The sequence below is a fragment of the Microcaecilia unicolor genome, chromosome 6, assembly GCF_901765095.1.
Source record: "Microcaecilia unicolor chromosome 6, aMicUni1.1, whole genome shotgun sequence".
Taxonomy (NCBI): Eukaryota; Metazoa; Chordata; class Amphibia; order Gymnophiona; family Siphonopidae; genus Microcaecilia; species Microcaecilia unicolor.
In genome coordinates this window covers 2,057,154-2,071,217 of record NC_044036.1, presented here as the reverse complement: position 1 = coordinate 2,071,217, position 14,064 = coordinate 2,057,154, and the positions used below count along the sequence as shown (strand labels likewise).

Below are 14,064 nucleotides of genomic sequence, written 5' to 3'. Positions count from 1 at the left end.
TGCCTGTTGTGGCTGGAGCTGCATAGGAAAGAGCTGAGACAAGCAGTACACAGAGTTTCTGCTCTCTGTGAAGGCTCTTGGAGTAACAGCTGATTTGATGTCTTTAGAAATGCATCTTCTGTAAGAAGAGGAGGAAGAGAATTACTGGCTGCTGTGTGCAGTGCTCCCACGGCCGTTGTCCTACCTCTTTTCACGTCACCTGTGCACAAGCTGCCAGAGTAATGATGCAGCCAGACGACTGGCCCTTTGTGGTGTTCATTACTTGCTTCAGGCATAAGAGCTTGTCCCAGCCAGAGGTAAGTGCCTGTTGAAGTACAGCCCTGCGCTTTATTGGATTTGTGGTCTAGATCTAGCCAACAGTTGAATTTCTTTATTTGTTGTTTTTATTTCTTTGCTGAAGCACCTGCTGCTGCCATGGGGGCTGTAGAAAGTGTAGAAATGCCCGTTTGAAGGAGCTGTATTCTTCTCTTACAGCACTGCTGCTTATCCTATAGATGGAGGCAGGACATAAAGGAATCCTGTGCAGAAGGAAGGGATCCTCAGGAGCTTAGCCTAGAATGGGTGGCAGAGCTGGTGGTTGGGAGGCGGGGCTAGTGCTGGGCAGACATATACAGTCTGTGCTGGGGCTGGTGGTTGGGAGGCGGGACTAGTGCTGGACAGACTTATACGGTCTGTGCCGGGGCTGGTGGTTGGGCGGCGGGGGTGGGGGTTGGGAGGCGGGGATAGGGCTGGCCAGACTTATACGGTCTGTGCCATGAAGAGGACAGTACAAATAAAAAAGTAGCACATATGACTTTATCTTCTTGGGCAGACTGGATGGACCGTGCAGGTCTTTTTCTGCCATCATCTACTATGTTACATAGTGGCCAGAGTCTTTGCCGAAGTGGATGAATGGGTAAAGAAGAGCAGGAGTTCTGGGGTTTGGGAAACTATTTCAGCAGCTGATTTTTAGATCTGCATTTTGTGCTGTTATTTGAGTAGTCTCTCTCTCAGGATAGAGGAGTGTGGTAGCCGTGTTAGTCCACTCTTAAGGTTATCAATAGAAATCAAACAAAATAAAACATGGAAAAGAAAATAAGATGATACCTTTTTTATTGGACATAACTTAATACATTTCTTGATTAGCTTTCGAAGGTTGCCCTTCTTCGTCAGATCGGAAATAAGCAAATGTGACACTGTCAGCTAGCACATTTGCTTATTTCCGATCTGACGAAGAAGGGCAACCTTCGAAAGCTAATCAAGAAATGTATTAAGTTATGTCCAATAAAAAAGGTATCATCTTATTTTCTTTTCCATGTTTTATTTTGTTTGATCTCTCAGGATACAAATTTTCATTTTGTTCTTGTTGGGTGCAGATGAAATCCTTGGACCTGCTCTGCATTCCTTGTCTATAGACACTGGTACAGAAATACATGATGATGTCTTTGTCTTTCTCAGCACAGTAAAGCAGCCCTGAAGGATATAACAGTCGGGCAGGCTGTGATCAGTAAACACAAGAATGGGCGTTACTATCAGTGTGAAGTCGTCATGTTGACCAAAGAAACATTTTATGAAGTCAACTTCGATGATGGATCCTTCAGTGATAACCTGTACCCAGAGGATATTGTGGTATGTAACCCAGATCAAGGCACTTCTGCTGTATTAGTCATCAGAGGAGAGGGGACCTCAGAAATTGGTCAGTATGTATGAGAGTAGAGAGTGTGTCTGGATTTAGTGGTAAGTACATTAATTCTGACTTTACTAAAGAAAAATACAGTGAAAGATTTCAGATCCACTGGATTGAAGAATTCAGTGTGGTTTACCAAAGAGGGATTGTGTTGGACAAATGTGATCAATTTTATTAGGTAAACAGAATTAAAAGAGGGAAGTGTTGGCTGGTGTTTTACCTGGATTGCCACATTCTCCTATATGGCCTCATAAATTGAACAGGGGTAGGCCCCAAGCTGGTCCAGCTGAGTTAGAAACTGGCTGATTTTAGGAAAATAGAAGGTAATGGTGGAAAGAGGGTGTGATCAGTGTAATGGGGTTTGGTCCTGGGGCTGGTTCCATTCAGTATTTTCATAAGTAGTATTACAGAAGGCGAGAATGTTACAAGCCGGAAATGCGCTCTGTAGAGCACGCTCCCACCCCAACCACTCGCATTTTGCTAGCAAAGGAAGCCAATGGACAGAGTGCAAGTTTAATGCCCAGGTATGTGGGGTTGTGTGCAGTGGGGGTGGAGAGCAGCGAGGAGGCTGGGCAAAATGTGCCCCCCCCCCCCCCCCCCAAAAAAAAAAAAGAGAGGTCTGGCTATGCATCTGCTTGGGACACCTGGTAAAGGAAGAGAATAGGAGTGTAATCCTTTAACTCATCTGTGTGGATTCATTACTGCTTCTCCAGAGTAAATGGTGGTGAAGAGTATGTTGTTGCTTCTGTGATGTCTGCTCTGCCGTCCTCAGAAGCTGCTTAGTATTAGGGTCATAAGAATGCATTTAAGAGTATTTGGCTGTGCCCTCTTGCTGGTCCAGCAACAGGAATAGTTTTGATCTTCTCCCATGGAATAGGTTATATATCTCTATTCCCCCTCCCTCTCCCCAAAATTCAGAAGAATATAGGTACTAGTGGCCTGGTTTAAATGTTTTTCCTGTTCCTTCTTCCCTTTCTCTTCTTTTGTTTTCAAGAGTCGAGATTGTCTACAGTTAGGCCCTCCTCCTGCAGGGGAGAAGGTGGAGGTCCGCTGGACAGATGGGCTTGTTTATGGGGCTCTGTTCGTAGCATCCCACGCAATCCAGATGTACCAGGTAAGAAGAGAGGGGAGATGCAAAAAGAGGGTACAATCGGTGTCTGCAAAGAGAGCAGATATTCAGATCTGTAACTTCTGGCCTTCTTGTGACCTTGACTGAGGTTTTAAACCAAAGGCATGTGCACATCAGTTTGCCTGCTTCTTAGCTCTGTAGGTTTCTGTTTTGGTCTTATTCCTAGACTTGCCTTTTTCCTTTGGCACCTTTTTTTTAATTGATGTATTTTTATTAATGTATTTTATTATGTATTTATGTACAGTATTGTAAACCTTTTTTGGGTTAGATTGTGTTCAAGGAATGCAGCAGGGCATCACATTGCAAGGGTATAGGCTAGGGAATAAGGTGTCACTTGGAGAGCATCTTTGCATGGTCTGCGTTCTCCATGGTCTATGTTTCTGGGATGCTGACCTCCCCCTGCAGATTCGTCACTCACTTCACATTATCTCAGGAATGTGCTGGGTTTCTGTTTTCACAGGTGGAATTTGAAGATGGATCCCAGTTAATGGTAAAGAGAGATGATGTATACACGCTTGAAGAGGAGTTACCAAAGAAAGTGAAGTCCCGATTGGTAAGTAATGTTGAATGGGGATGACACAGAGTCCTGCCAGGCTCTGCGACAGTGGTGTGCCTTTCTGGTAGCATCAGGCATGAGGTTAATGATACATGTGGCAAGGCTTCTGTGCATGATAACAAATATGAGTCTGTCACAAAACGCATCCATAATCAGAGCATTCACCCTCTGTAAGGTTTTGGGGTTTTTTTCTTTGGCAATATGAACCCAAGCAGATTTCTCAGATTCTATGGGGCACATGTCCACAAGAGACAGTCCAGATTGTGCTGATACATGCTGAAGGTTAGCTGATTTTCTCAGAGGACAAGCAGGCTGCTTGTTCTCACAACTGGGTCGATGTCCGCAGCGGCCCAGGAACCAGTAAACATTTTGCAAGCAAAATAAAACTTTGTGGAATGTTCCGTCACGTGAGCAACGCGAACCGTGCATGTGTGAACGTCTTCCCGCCCGCCATGCGGGCGTGCCTCTGTAGTTCTTTCTTCACCGCGGTTAGGTGCGGCAGTGTTTTTCTACTGTGCTCCGTTCGGCCCAGGAAGAGAACTTCTGTTCACGGTTTTCTTTGTGCCTCTTTGGGTTTTTTTTGTCAGTTGTTATACATAATATAAAAAAAAAAAAAGTTTATTTTCCCCGTACTATCTTATTTTTTGTTCTCTTTTTAAGTTTCCTTTCTTTTTCGACGCGGCTGGCCTTTGGGCCGCATGGTCGGTTTTTTTTCCCTCATTTAAAAAAAAAAAAGTTTATTTTCCCCATGCTATCTTATTTTTTGTCCACTTTTTAAGTTTCCTTTCTTTTTCGACGCAGCCAGGTTTTTTTCCCTTTTTTTTTTTTGTGCTTTTTCTTTTTGGCAGAATCATGTCGTTTGATTTAGCCGAAGCCGTTTTTTTCTTCCATGACATCGAAGACACCCAGCGGCTTCAAACATTGTACTCGGTGCAACCGGACCATCTCAGGTATTGATACCCACGCCTGGTGTATCCAGTGCCTTGGGCCTGACCATAGCACAGCCGCTTGTAGTCTGTGTCTTCGTATGAAAAAACGGACTCAAGTGTCTCGAGAGGCTCAAAGAGAGAAGCTTTTTGGAGCCGGGTCCGGTCCTTCGACATAGACACCGGTACCGAGGTCGGTGGCGTCGACATCGACGGGCATCGACGTCGAGGAGTCAGGTAATGGCTGCTGAGAGACCAACTTGCGCTGGGAGCAGTGAGGCGTCGATTGGGTCTCCACCTGTCTCAAGGCCTCCTGCTATGCAGGCCCCCCGGCCCCGAGGAGGCATTAGGATTCCACGTCTTCCTCATCAGTACCGAGGAGTCTCGATGATGGGCGTTGAGCGAAGGCTCATTCTTCCCCTTCGACACAAGGTACCGGGAGCTCTGGGGCGTGGAAAGAGTCAGCACCCGAGAAGTGTCGGCGCCGAGAGGACTGCTCCCCCTCGATACAGGAGGTGCCGATGCGTCGGTCTCTTAGCAACTCGGTACCTGCTCCCGAGCCTCCACGGATTCTGACACTGCCTGTTCCACCAGCCCCACAGTCTTTTCCGATGGCGGCTCTTGACGAGCATATCCGGGCCTTGTTTCCAGAACTTCTGGAAGGCTTACTGCGACAATCAGCTTCGATGTCGGGGGTGCTTGCGCCCTCTGTGTTATCTGCTGTAGTGGTGCCTGGCCCTTCACCTGTGGTGAGGTCTCCGACTGCGGTGCTGCCTGCGGCTTCTGCGTCGGCTGCCACCCAGGTCGACTCCTCTTCGACGTCGGTGGAGGGAGCATTGCCGCAGTCGGATCGTGCGTCGACTTCTCGACATCGCCACGGAGGACATTGTTCCTCGGCCTCGAGACAGGTCCAGTGTCAGAGTACTTTGACTCAGGTTGCGTCTTGACACTGAGCAGGAGCGCTCGTGGGAATCAGAGGAAGATCCCAGGTACTTCTCTTCCGATGAGTCTTTCGGGATTCCCTCTGACCCTTCTCCTACGCTAGAAAGAAGATTATCTCCACCAGAGAGTCCGGGAAATGGCTATGGCTATTCCTTTCTCTGTGGAAGTTGAGGATGCGCCCAGGTCTGACATGCTGGAAGTCCTGGATTATTCTTCTCCACCTAAAGAGGCTGTGACAGTCCCTCTCCATAAGGTAATGAAGGAAGTCCTTACAAGAAACTGGTCCGCCCCTCTGTCTGGCCCTGTGGTTCCCAAGACAGCAGAATCCCAATATCGGATCCACGGTGAACCTGGAATGATGAGGTCCCAATTACCCCACAATTCCATGGTGGTGGATTCCGCTCTCGAGAGCCAGGAGTACTAGAGACTATACTTCGGCGCCCCAGGCAGAGAAGGTAGGACTCTTGATTCTTTTAGGAGAAAGACGAAGATCCAATCATACCAGCTCTTCACGAGCATTCAGTTGCGGGACTCGATAAGTCAACTGTCCAGCTTGGTTGATGCGCTCCCTGCGGAGTTGGCCGAGCCTTTTCGCCAGGTGGTCAGGCAGCAGAAGGCGTGTTGCAAGTTTCTAGCCAGGGGTACTTTTGACACTTTTGACGTTACATCCAGGATCGCTGCTCAAGGTATAGTGATGCACAGACTCTCATGGCTGTGTGTCTCTGACCTGGATCATTCGGTCCAGCAGCAGATGGTGGATGTTCCTTGCCGGGGGGGGGGGGGGGGGGGGGGGGGGGAGGGGACAATCTTTTTGGAGAAAAAGTAGAGGATCTTGTTAATCAGGTTAAAAAGCATAATGATGCTATGGATTCTCTCTCCCACCAGGCTCCTTCTGCTACAGCCTCCTCATCTAGGAGGTTTTTTGGAGGGAAGAGAAGTGCTCCCTATTCCTACTCTAGGCATAGGTACACTCCTGCTTCTCGGCGGCCTGCCCAGGCTCAGCCCCAGCGCACTCGTTCTCGGCAACAGCGTGCGTCTAAGACCCATTCTGCTCCCCAGCAAAAGCAAGGGACGGGCTTTTGACTGGCTCCAGTTCAGCATAGCCTCTGTCAAAGTGTCCGTGCCGGACGACTTGCCGGTAGGAGGGAGGTTGATGTTTTTTCACCAAAGGTGGCCTCTTATAACCTCCGACCAGCGGGTCCTTCAAATAGTACGGTTAGGATTGTCACATCCGTCGCTCCCTCCGGCTGCTCCTCCGCTGGAAGCAGGAGCCGGTGTCCATCGCGGCGAGGGCCGGCTTTCTTGAGGCCGCAGCGGAGAGCCGGGGCTCGCCGTGGTGATAGCCGCCAAGTCCAGGGCCGAGGCCGTGGGACGGCGATCGCGGCTGCCGGGCTCTCGATCGCCGGCTATGGGGGCCGTACTCGCACCAGTGGGGAGAATGGCGCCGAGAAGCGATGGCCGGCGTCTCCTTCACTTTCGGGCGCGGGAACCCGAAGCTCCGCCTCAGAGGAGTTAGATTGGGAGGCCGGTGCTGTAGTCCCGCCTGGGAGGTCGGACAGAGCCAATCAGAGGGATTCTGTCAGTAACTGGGGTCTGATTGGCTGGCCATGTGGGCTGGGGCTGGGCGGTTGAATGCTGACAGTATTTAAGGAGCAGGCCTGAGATAGGACATTGCTTCAGGTTCTGTTTCCCGAGGCCAGTCTCCGTGTGTTCCAGTTTTCAGTTCATTTTCCTTGCTCTCCTGGTTTTGACCTTTGCATTGTTTTTGGACTACTCTGCTAGCCACCTGCCTTGACCTATTGCCTGTTTCGACTACGCCGAGAGCTGCCTGTCCTGACCTGATGCCTGTCTTGGACTCCTCTGTTTTCCTCCTGCCCTCTTGGCTCCTGGTTCCAGTATTGGGTCAGTTCGTCAACCCCGCGGTTCCGGAAGTCCCGTTGGCCGCCTGCAGCTGGGGGCTCAACCCTCGGTGAACGGCGGTCGCCGCGGGTGAAGACTTGGGGTTGCACAGCTGTCCTCTGAGGTCCTTCGGGGCCTTGCGGGACCTAAGGGCTCACCTTCTTTTCAGACAAGACAGGATACACCCTCAATCTGTTATCCTAACCTCCAAATTGCCCACCGGGAGCTCATTCTTACAGCTCCCAGCACAGGCAGGTACTTGCAGAGGAACTCTTTGCCCTTCTAAAGGCCAATGCGGTCAAACCCGTTCCACCAGGGGAAGAAGGGCTGGGATTCTATTCCAGGTACTTCCTTGTGCAAAAGAAAACAGGGGTGAGGCGTCCCATCCTAGACCTAAAGGACCTGAACAATTATCTAGTCCGAGAAAAGTTCAGGATGGTTTCCCTGGGCACCCTTCTTTCCATGATTCAAGAAAACGATTGGCTATGCTCTCTGGACTTAAAGGATGCTTATACCCATATCTCAATACTCCCAGCTCACAGGAAGTATCTTCGGTTTTGGCTAGGAACGCAGCACTTTCAGTACTGTGTACTGCCCTTTGGTCTGGCATCTGCGCCCAGAGTGTTTACCAAGTGCCTGGCTGTAGTCGCAGCTTCCCTTCACAGACTGGGAGTGCATGTCTTCCCTTATCTTGATGATTGGCTCGTGAAGAGCACATCGGAGGTGGGTGCTCTGCAGCCCATGTGAATGACTATTCAGGTGCTAGAGCTACTGGGGTTTGTGATCAATTATACCAAGTCCCATCTCACTCCAGTTCAAAAATTGGAGTTCATTGAAGCACCTCCCCTCTCTCCCTTTCCCTCCTCAGCGATTTCTCTCTCCCTCTCGTGACCTTGTATACTGTATTTTGTACTATTGTTTGCTTAATAACTATTGTACGCCACATTGAGCCTGCCCGTGAGCGGGAATACTGTGGGATATAAATGCCATAAATAAATAAAGACAGCTCAAGCTTTTCTCCTCGAGGCAAGGGCAGACAATCTCCTGTCCCTAGTGTCTATGGTTCAAGCGTCTCAACAGATCATAGCTCGGCAGGTGTTGAGACTTCTGGGGCACATGGCCTCCACAGTTCACTTAACTCCCATGGCGCGTTTACACATGAGATCAGCTCAATGGACCCTAGCTTCCCAGTGGTATCAAGCTGCGGGCAGTCTAGAGGATGTGATCCAACTGTCCACCGACTTTCAGGATTCCTTGCAGTGGTGGATGATTTGACCCAATTTGACCTTGGGGACGTCCATTCCAAATTCCTCAGCCACAAAAAGTGCTGATGATGGATGCATCCCTCCTGGGGTGTGGAGCTCATGTAACACACATAGTAGATGATGGCAAAAAAAGGCCTGCATGGTCCATCCAGTCTGCCCAACAAGATAAACTCATATGTGCTACTTTTTGTGTATACCTTACTTTGATTTGTATCTGTCATTTTAAGGGCACAGATCGTATAAGTCTGCCCAGCACTATCCCTGCCTCCCAACCACCGGCTCTGGGACAGACCGTATAAGTCTGCCCAGCAATATCCTCGCCTCCCAACCACCAGCCCCGCCTCCCACCACCAGCTCTGCCACCTAATCTCAGCTAAAGTTCTGATGGGCTTCACACTCAAGGAGCTTGGTCCTTTCAGGAAAAAGGTCTGCAGATCAACCTCCTGGAATTAAGAGCGATCTGGAATGCTCTAAAGGCTTTCAAAGATTGGCCGTCCAACCAAGTAATCTTAATTCAGACAGACAACCAGGTTGCCATGTACTACAGTAACAAGCAGGGAGGGGCACTGGATCTCGCTCTCTGTGTCAGGAAGCTGTCCAGATGTGGCTTTGGGCACGCCGTCCTGGCATGTTTCTCCAAGCCACTTATCTGGCAGGCGTAAACAACAGTCTGGCCGACAGGCTGAGCAGGATAATGCAACCGCATGAGTGGTCACTGAACATGGGCGTAGTCCACAAGATCTTCCAAGCGTGGGGCACCCCCTCGGTCAATCTTTTTGCCACTCAGATCAATCACAAGGTCCCTCAGTTCTGTTCCAGGCTTCAGGCCCACGACAGACTAGCATCAGATGCCTTTCTCCTACATTGGGGAACAAGCCTTCTGTATGCGTATCCTCCCATACCTCTAGTAGGGAAGACTTTGCTGAAACTCAAGCAAGACTGTGGAACCATGATTCTGATTGCTCCTTTCTATCCGCATCAGATTTGGTTCCCTCTTCTTCTGGAGTTGTCCTCCGAAGGACCGTGGAGATTGGAGTGTTTTCCAACCCTCATCACCCAGAACGAGAGGTTTCCTCTGCATCCCAACCTCCAGTCTCTGGCTCTTACGACCTTGATGTTGAGAGCTTAGAATTCGTCTCCTTGGGTCTTTCGGAGGGTGTCTCTCGAGTTTTGCTTGCTTCCAGGAAAGATTCCACCAAGAGGTGTTACTTTTTCAAATGGAGGAGGTTTGCCGTCTGGTGTGACAGCAAGACCCTAGATCCTCTTTCTTGTCCTAGACAGACCCTGCTTGATTACCTTCTACACTTGTCAGACGAGTCTAGTCTCAAGACCAACTCCGTAAGAGTTCACCTTAGTGCAATTAGTGCTTATCATCTCCGTGTAGAAGGAAAGCCGATTTCCGGACAGCTTTAGTTGTTCGCTTTATGAGAGGTTTGCCTTTGTCAAAGTCCCTTGTCAAACCTCCACCAGTGTCATGGGATCTCAACGTCGTTCTCACCCAGCTGATGAAAGCTCCTTTTGAGCCACTGAATTCCTGCCATCTGAAGTACTTGACCTGGAAGGTCATTTTCTTGGTGGCTGTTACTTCAGCTTGTAGAGTCAGTGAGCTTCAGGCCTTGGTAGTTCATGCACCTTATATAAAATTTCATCACAACAGAGTAGTCCTCTGCATGCATCCTAAGTTCCTGCCAAAGGTGGTGTCAGAGTTCCATCTGAACCAGTCAATTGTCTTGCCAACATTTTTTCCCCATCCTCCTACCCGCCCTGGTGAAAGCAGTTTACATATCTTGGACTGCAAGAGAGCATTGGACTTTTACGTGGAGCAGACAAAGCCCTTCAGACAGTCCGCCCAGTTGTTTGTGCGTTTTCCGATGGCAACTTCTCTCCTGTTGGGATTGAAAGAAAATCTCCAGTTGGCTAGCAGATTGCATTTCTTTCACTTATGCCCAAGTTGGGATGACTTTACAGGGTCACGTCACGGCTCCTAATGTTAGAGCCATGGCTGCGTCAGTGGCCCACTTAAAGTCGGCCTCCATTGAAGAGATTTGCAAGGCTGCGACGTGGTCATCAGTCCACACATTCACATCTCACTACTGCCTTCAGCAAGATTCCCGATGCGATAGTCAGTTTGGGCAGGCGGTGCTGCAGAATTTATTTGGGGTTTAGAATCCAACTCCACCCCGCTAGACCCATTTTGATTCTGTTCCAGGCTGCACTCTCAGTTAGATCATTTTGGTTTCAGGTCAATCTTTGTTATGTCCTCGCTGTTGCGAGGCCCAGTTGACCAGTGTTCATTGTTTTGGGTGAGCTTGTATGCTAGGGATACCCCAGTTGTGAGAACAAGCAGCCTGCTTGTCCTCGGAGAAAGCGAAGATACTTACCTGTAGCAGGTATTCTCCGAGGACAGCAAGTTGATTGTTCTCACAAATCTGCCCTCCTCCCCTTTGGAGTTGTTGTTATTCCTGTGTTTATGCTTTTTGATTAAACTACAGAGGCACGCCCGCACGACAGGCGGGAAGACGTTCGCGCATGCGCGGTTCGCGTTGCTCGCGCAACGGAACGTTCCACAAAGTTTTCTTTATTTTGTTTGCAAAATGTTTACTGGTTCCAGGGCCGCCGCGGACATCGACCCAGTTGTGAGAACAATCAACCTGCTGTCCTCGGAGAATACCTGCTACAGGTAAGTATCTTCGCTTTATTGATAACTGGCTACACCTCATCATGTGTCACCGCAAAATCTGGATAGGTTCAAATTATTCCTGTTCTATAGAGTTTAATTTTAAAATGAAAAGAGGTGGCCGGTGAAAAAGGTTCTTATTTTTTGCCTTGTAGAAAAAGATATACTCTTTGCTCAGAATTGTGCTTAGCAGTGAAGGTGATGAAGTCAGAAACCAGAATAACTTTTGGTTGCCTTCCATTTCACCTTTTTCCTTCTATAAGGGCAACTCTAAATAAATAATGCAAGATTTATTCCTTTGATGGCACAGGAAATGGTAACTTAGTAATTATTTATGCTTGTAGTGGAGGAGGGTGGAAGAAATCCACTTCTAATTCCTGCTTCTCCTTCCACAGTCTGTGGCCTCTGATATGCGCTTCACAGAGATCTTCACCGAGAAGGAAGTCAAGCAAGAAGCAAAGAGACAGAGAGTCATCAACTCGCGATATCGAGAGGATTACATTGAGCCAGCCCTGTACCGTGCCATTATGGAGTAAGCAGCTGGACTCAACTCACACATGTCGATGGCAGCAATATCGAAACAAACATGAAAGCAGCGCAATTTCAACACTCCACAGACAACTGTAGCCAAATTTGTAAAGTTTTTGAGTCAACAAAGTGATTCTTTTACAAAAGGCAGAGAGACCTGTTTTTACTGTGCTAGAGATAGAAGGTGAGGCCCAGCCAGGCTCCCTGGACACTGGTTTGTCTGACTTGGTGCAGAGTAGTCATGCTGAGAGGCCACTGGCTTCCTGAATTGCTTTGTGGACACCATCTTCAGCAGCGCTAGTTCTGATCTATAGGATTTTTGTGGGGGTTTTTTGGAAACAGATGGAGCTAAGTGCCCATTTTTGGGGAAGACTCTGTGTTAAGGTTTCCTGATGTTATTGATTTCTTTCTTGTCCTTACAAAGGACAGGCAGTATTACTGGTGCTCACCACCCAAACTCTATATTTATCTGCACTTGGTGTGTTTGTGTCTGTTATCTTTACCTGCTACATTTTCTTGGGACAGCCTCCACATTTTTATATTAATTTGACATTGACTGGTGTGATCAAAGAAATGAACTCTGAAAGCAGCCCTGGAGCTTCCCTCTATTTTGCTTGTTCTTGTTTTCTTCCTGCAGTCGGAGCAGGGTGGTTCTCTGTTCCCCTTCCTGACAGTGCCTGCCACTAAAGCAGTGTGTGCTATCCGTTAACAAGGCCTGCCTGAAGTATAGGGCAATGGTCTGTGTCCTCTAGGTAATGGTGGAGGAATGGAATGAGGTTCTGAATGTTAAACTTCGTGGAACTATACTCAGCATATCTCTGTTAGCTTCGTGTTTCAGCAGCCTGCTCATGAACAGCTGAGTAGAGAGCTGAGACCCACAGGTACACACTGGTCTGTAGTGATGCCTACAGTTTCCAGTAGCTGGTATTCTGTAACCTCTTTAGACATGTGATGGCCTCGGTCTCTGCTCCTTCTTGTACATACATTATATGTCGCAGTTGCATCGCCTAGCCCTAGTGCCTCAGGTGGTAAAGGTCCCTGCTAATGAGCGAGGCCATTGGGCTGCCTGTGCACATCTAATCCAATACTTGCTTGCTTCCGGTCACTCTGTACCTCTTGCACTATGAGTGCATTTTGAGTTACGGGTGCCTTTGCCATCTTATCAGTGTAGTAAGCAGCAGCAGTTATTGGTCTGCACTGTGTGCTCCATTCTCCCCTGGGCCTCAGCCCTTTCTTGTCTTGATAGTGAGCAGAGCCTTCTGGGCCTGGGTATTTCTTCTGTTTCCCTACCTCCCTGCAGCGGTGATGCTTCGTGGAATGCTAACCACAGCTGCCTCTGCAATATGTGAACCTTGCTGAACTCCCTCACCCTTCTCAGGCTTGTAAACGCCCAGGTTGACTGGTTAGTCACTGTAGTGATGGTTAGCTAAGAAAAGCAGTGTAACATCACTTTTTGAAGGTTTGGTACATTATGTAACCAAGAGTCAGTGTTACAGGGCAAAGACTTTCTTGTGTGGATGGTAATTTCCATCTATTAAAATCTTGGTGTGTTTTTAAAAACAAATTATATTTATATTCTTCTGACTGACCAAACTTGCCCAATTCCGTGTCTAGACCCGAGTTAGTTAATGAAATTGCTTTGGTCTTTCCTTGTATGTATAGAAGAATCAAAAATTCCTTGCATTATTTTTCATTTTTTGATACATATGAATACCAGAAATCATCTGAAACATTAACGCATTGCCTGTGATTAGCAATAAACTTGTGGTGTGCAGTGATTTCAGCCTGGAGGAGTTTACAGACTGTAGACTTGTGAACTAGGTTATTTTCTGGTTTAGAAGTGATTGATTGCTCCTCTGGCATAGGAGCTTTCTCAGAGCCACACACGTGATTGTGTTCACAACCAAGTTAAATCATATTTATTTATTTAAAGATGATCAAATTCCTTCCACTAGCCATGACTTCCTTTGATTATTTATTATATATTTCTAATTCGCACATATCATAGAAATGCTCTATGTGGTGTATAATAAATTATGAGCAATACTACACAAAAGAGAAATATATATATATATATATATATATATATATATATATATATATATATACACATCTCAATACAAGATGGGAATCTGGAGCAGAAGTTAAGGATACAAAAATACATCTATCATTGAGACAACTGACCAGATACATTTATTGTAGAGATACTTCTGAGACAAGCAGCAACAATCTGTACATTATGTTACACAACAATCTTGTATTCCACAAAACCTTCTCAGTTCAGATAACAAACTAAAGACAGAGAAAATTTGGGAATTTACAATTATAAAGCTAAAACTACTCACAACCATATTTTTTTAAACAGAAAACAGTTTTCAGCTGTTTACTGAGAGGCAGCTACACCTTTAATGATCTAATAATTGGTAGGCAGTGAATTTCATACTGAGGTGGCTCTCTACGATAAACATAAAGTCAG

At 47.5% G+C, this 14,064-nt stretch overlaps 1 protein-coding gene across 1 annotated transcript in view; it reads left to right on the top strand.

The window, feature by feature from the left end:
* Window positions 1-13,367, top strand: part of KDM4A (lysine demethylase 4A) — a 130,040-nt gene extending 116,673 nt beyond the window's left edge. The window contains exons 18-22 of the mRNA XM_030205471.1: window positions 108-296; window positions 1,438-1,608; window positions 2,661-2,780; window positions 3,256-3,348; window positions 11,456-13,367. Coding sequence (XP_030061331.1) covers window positions 108-296; window positions 1,438-1,608; window positions 2,661-2,780; window positions 3,256-3,348; window positions 11,456-11,596 — 714 coding nt within the window. The 3' untranslated portion in view covers window positions 11,597-13,367. The remainder of the gene's footprint in view (window positions 1-107; window positions 297-1,437; window positions 1,609-2,660; window positions 2,781-3,255; window positions 3,349-11,455) is intronic.
* The last annotated feature ends 697 nt before the right edge of the window (window positions 13,368-14,064 follow it).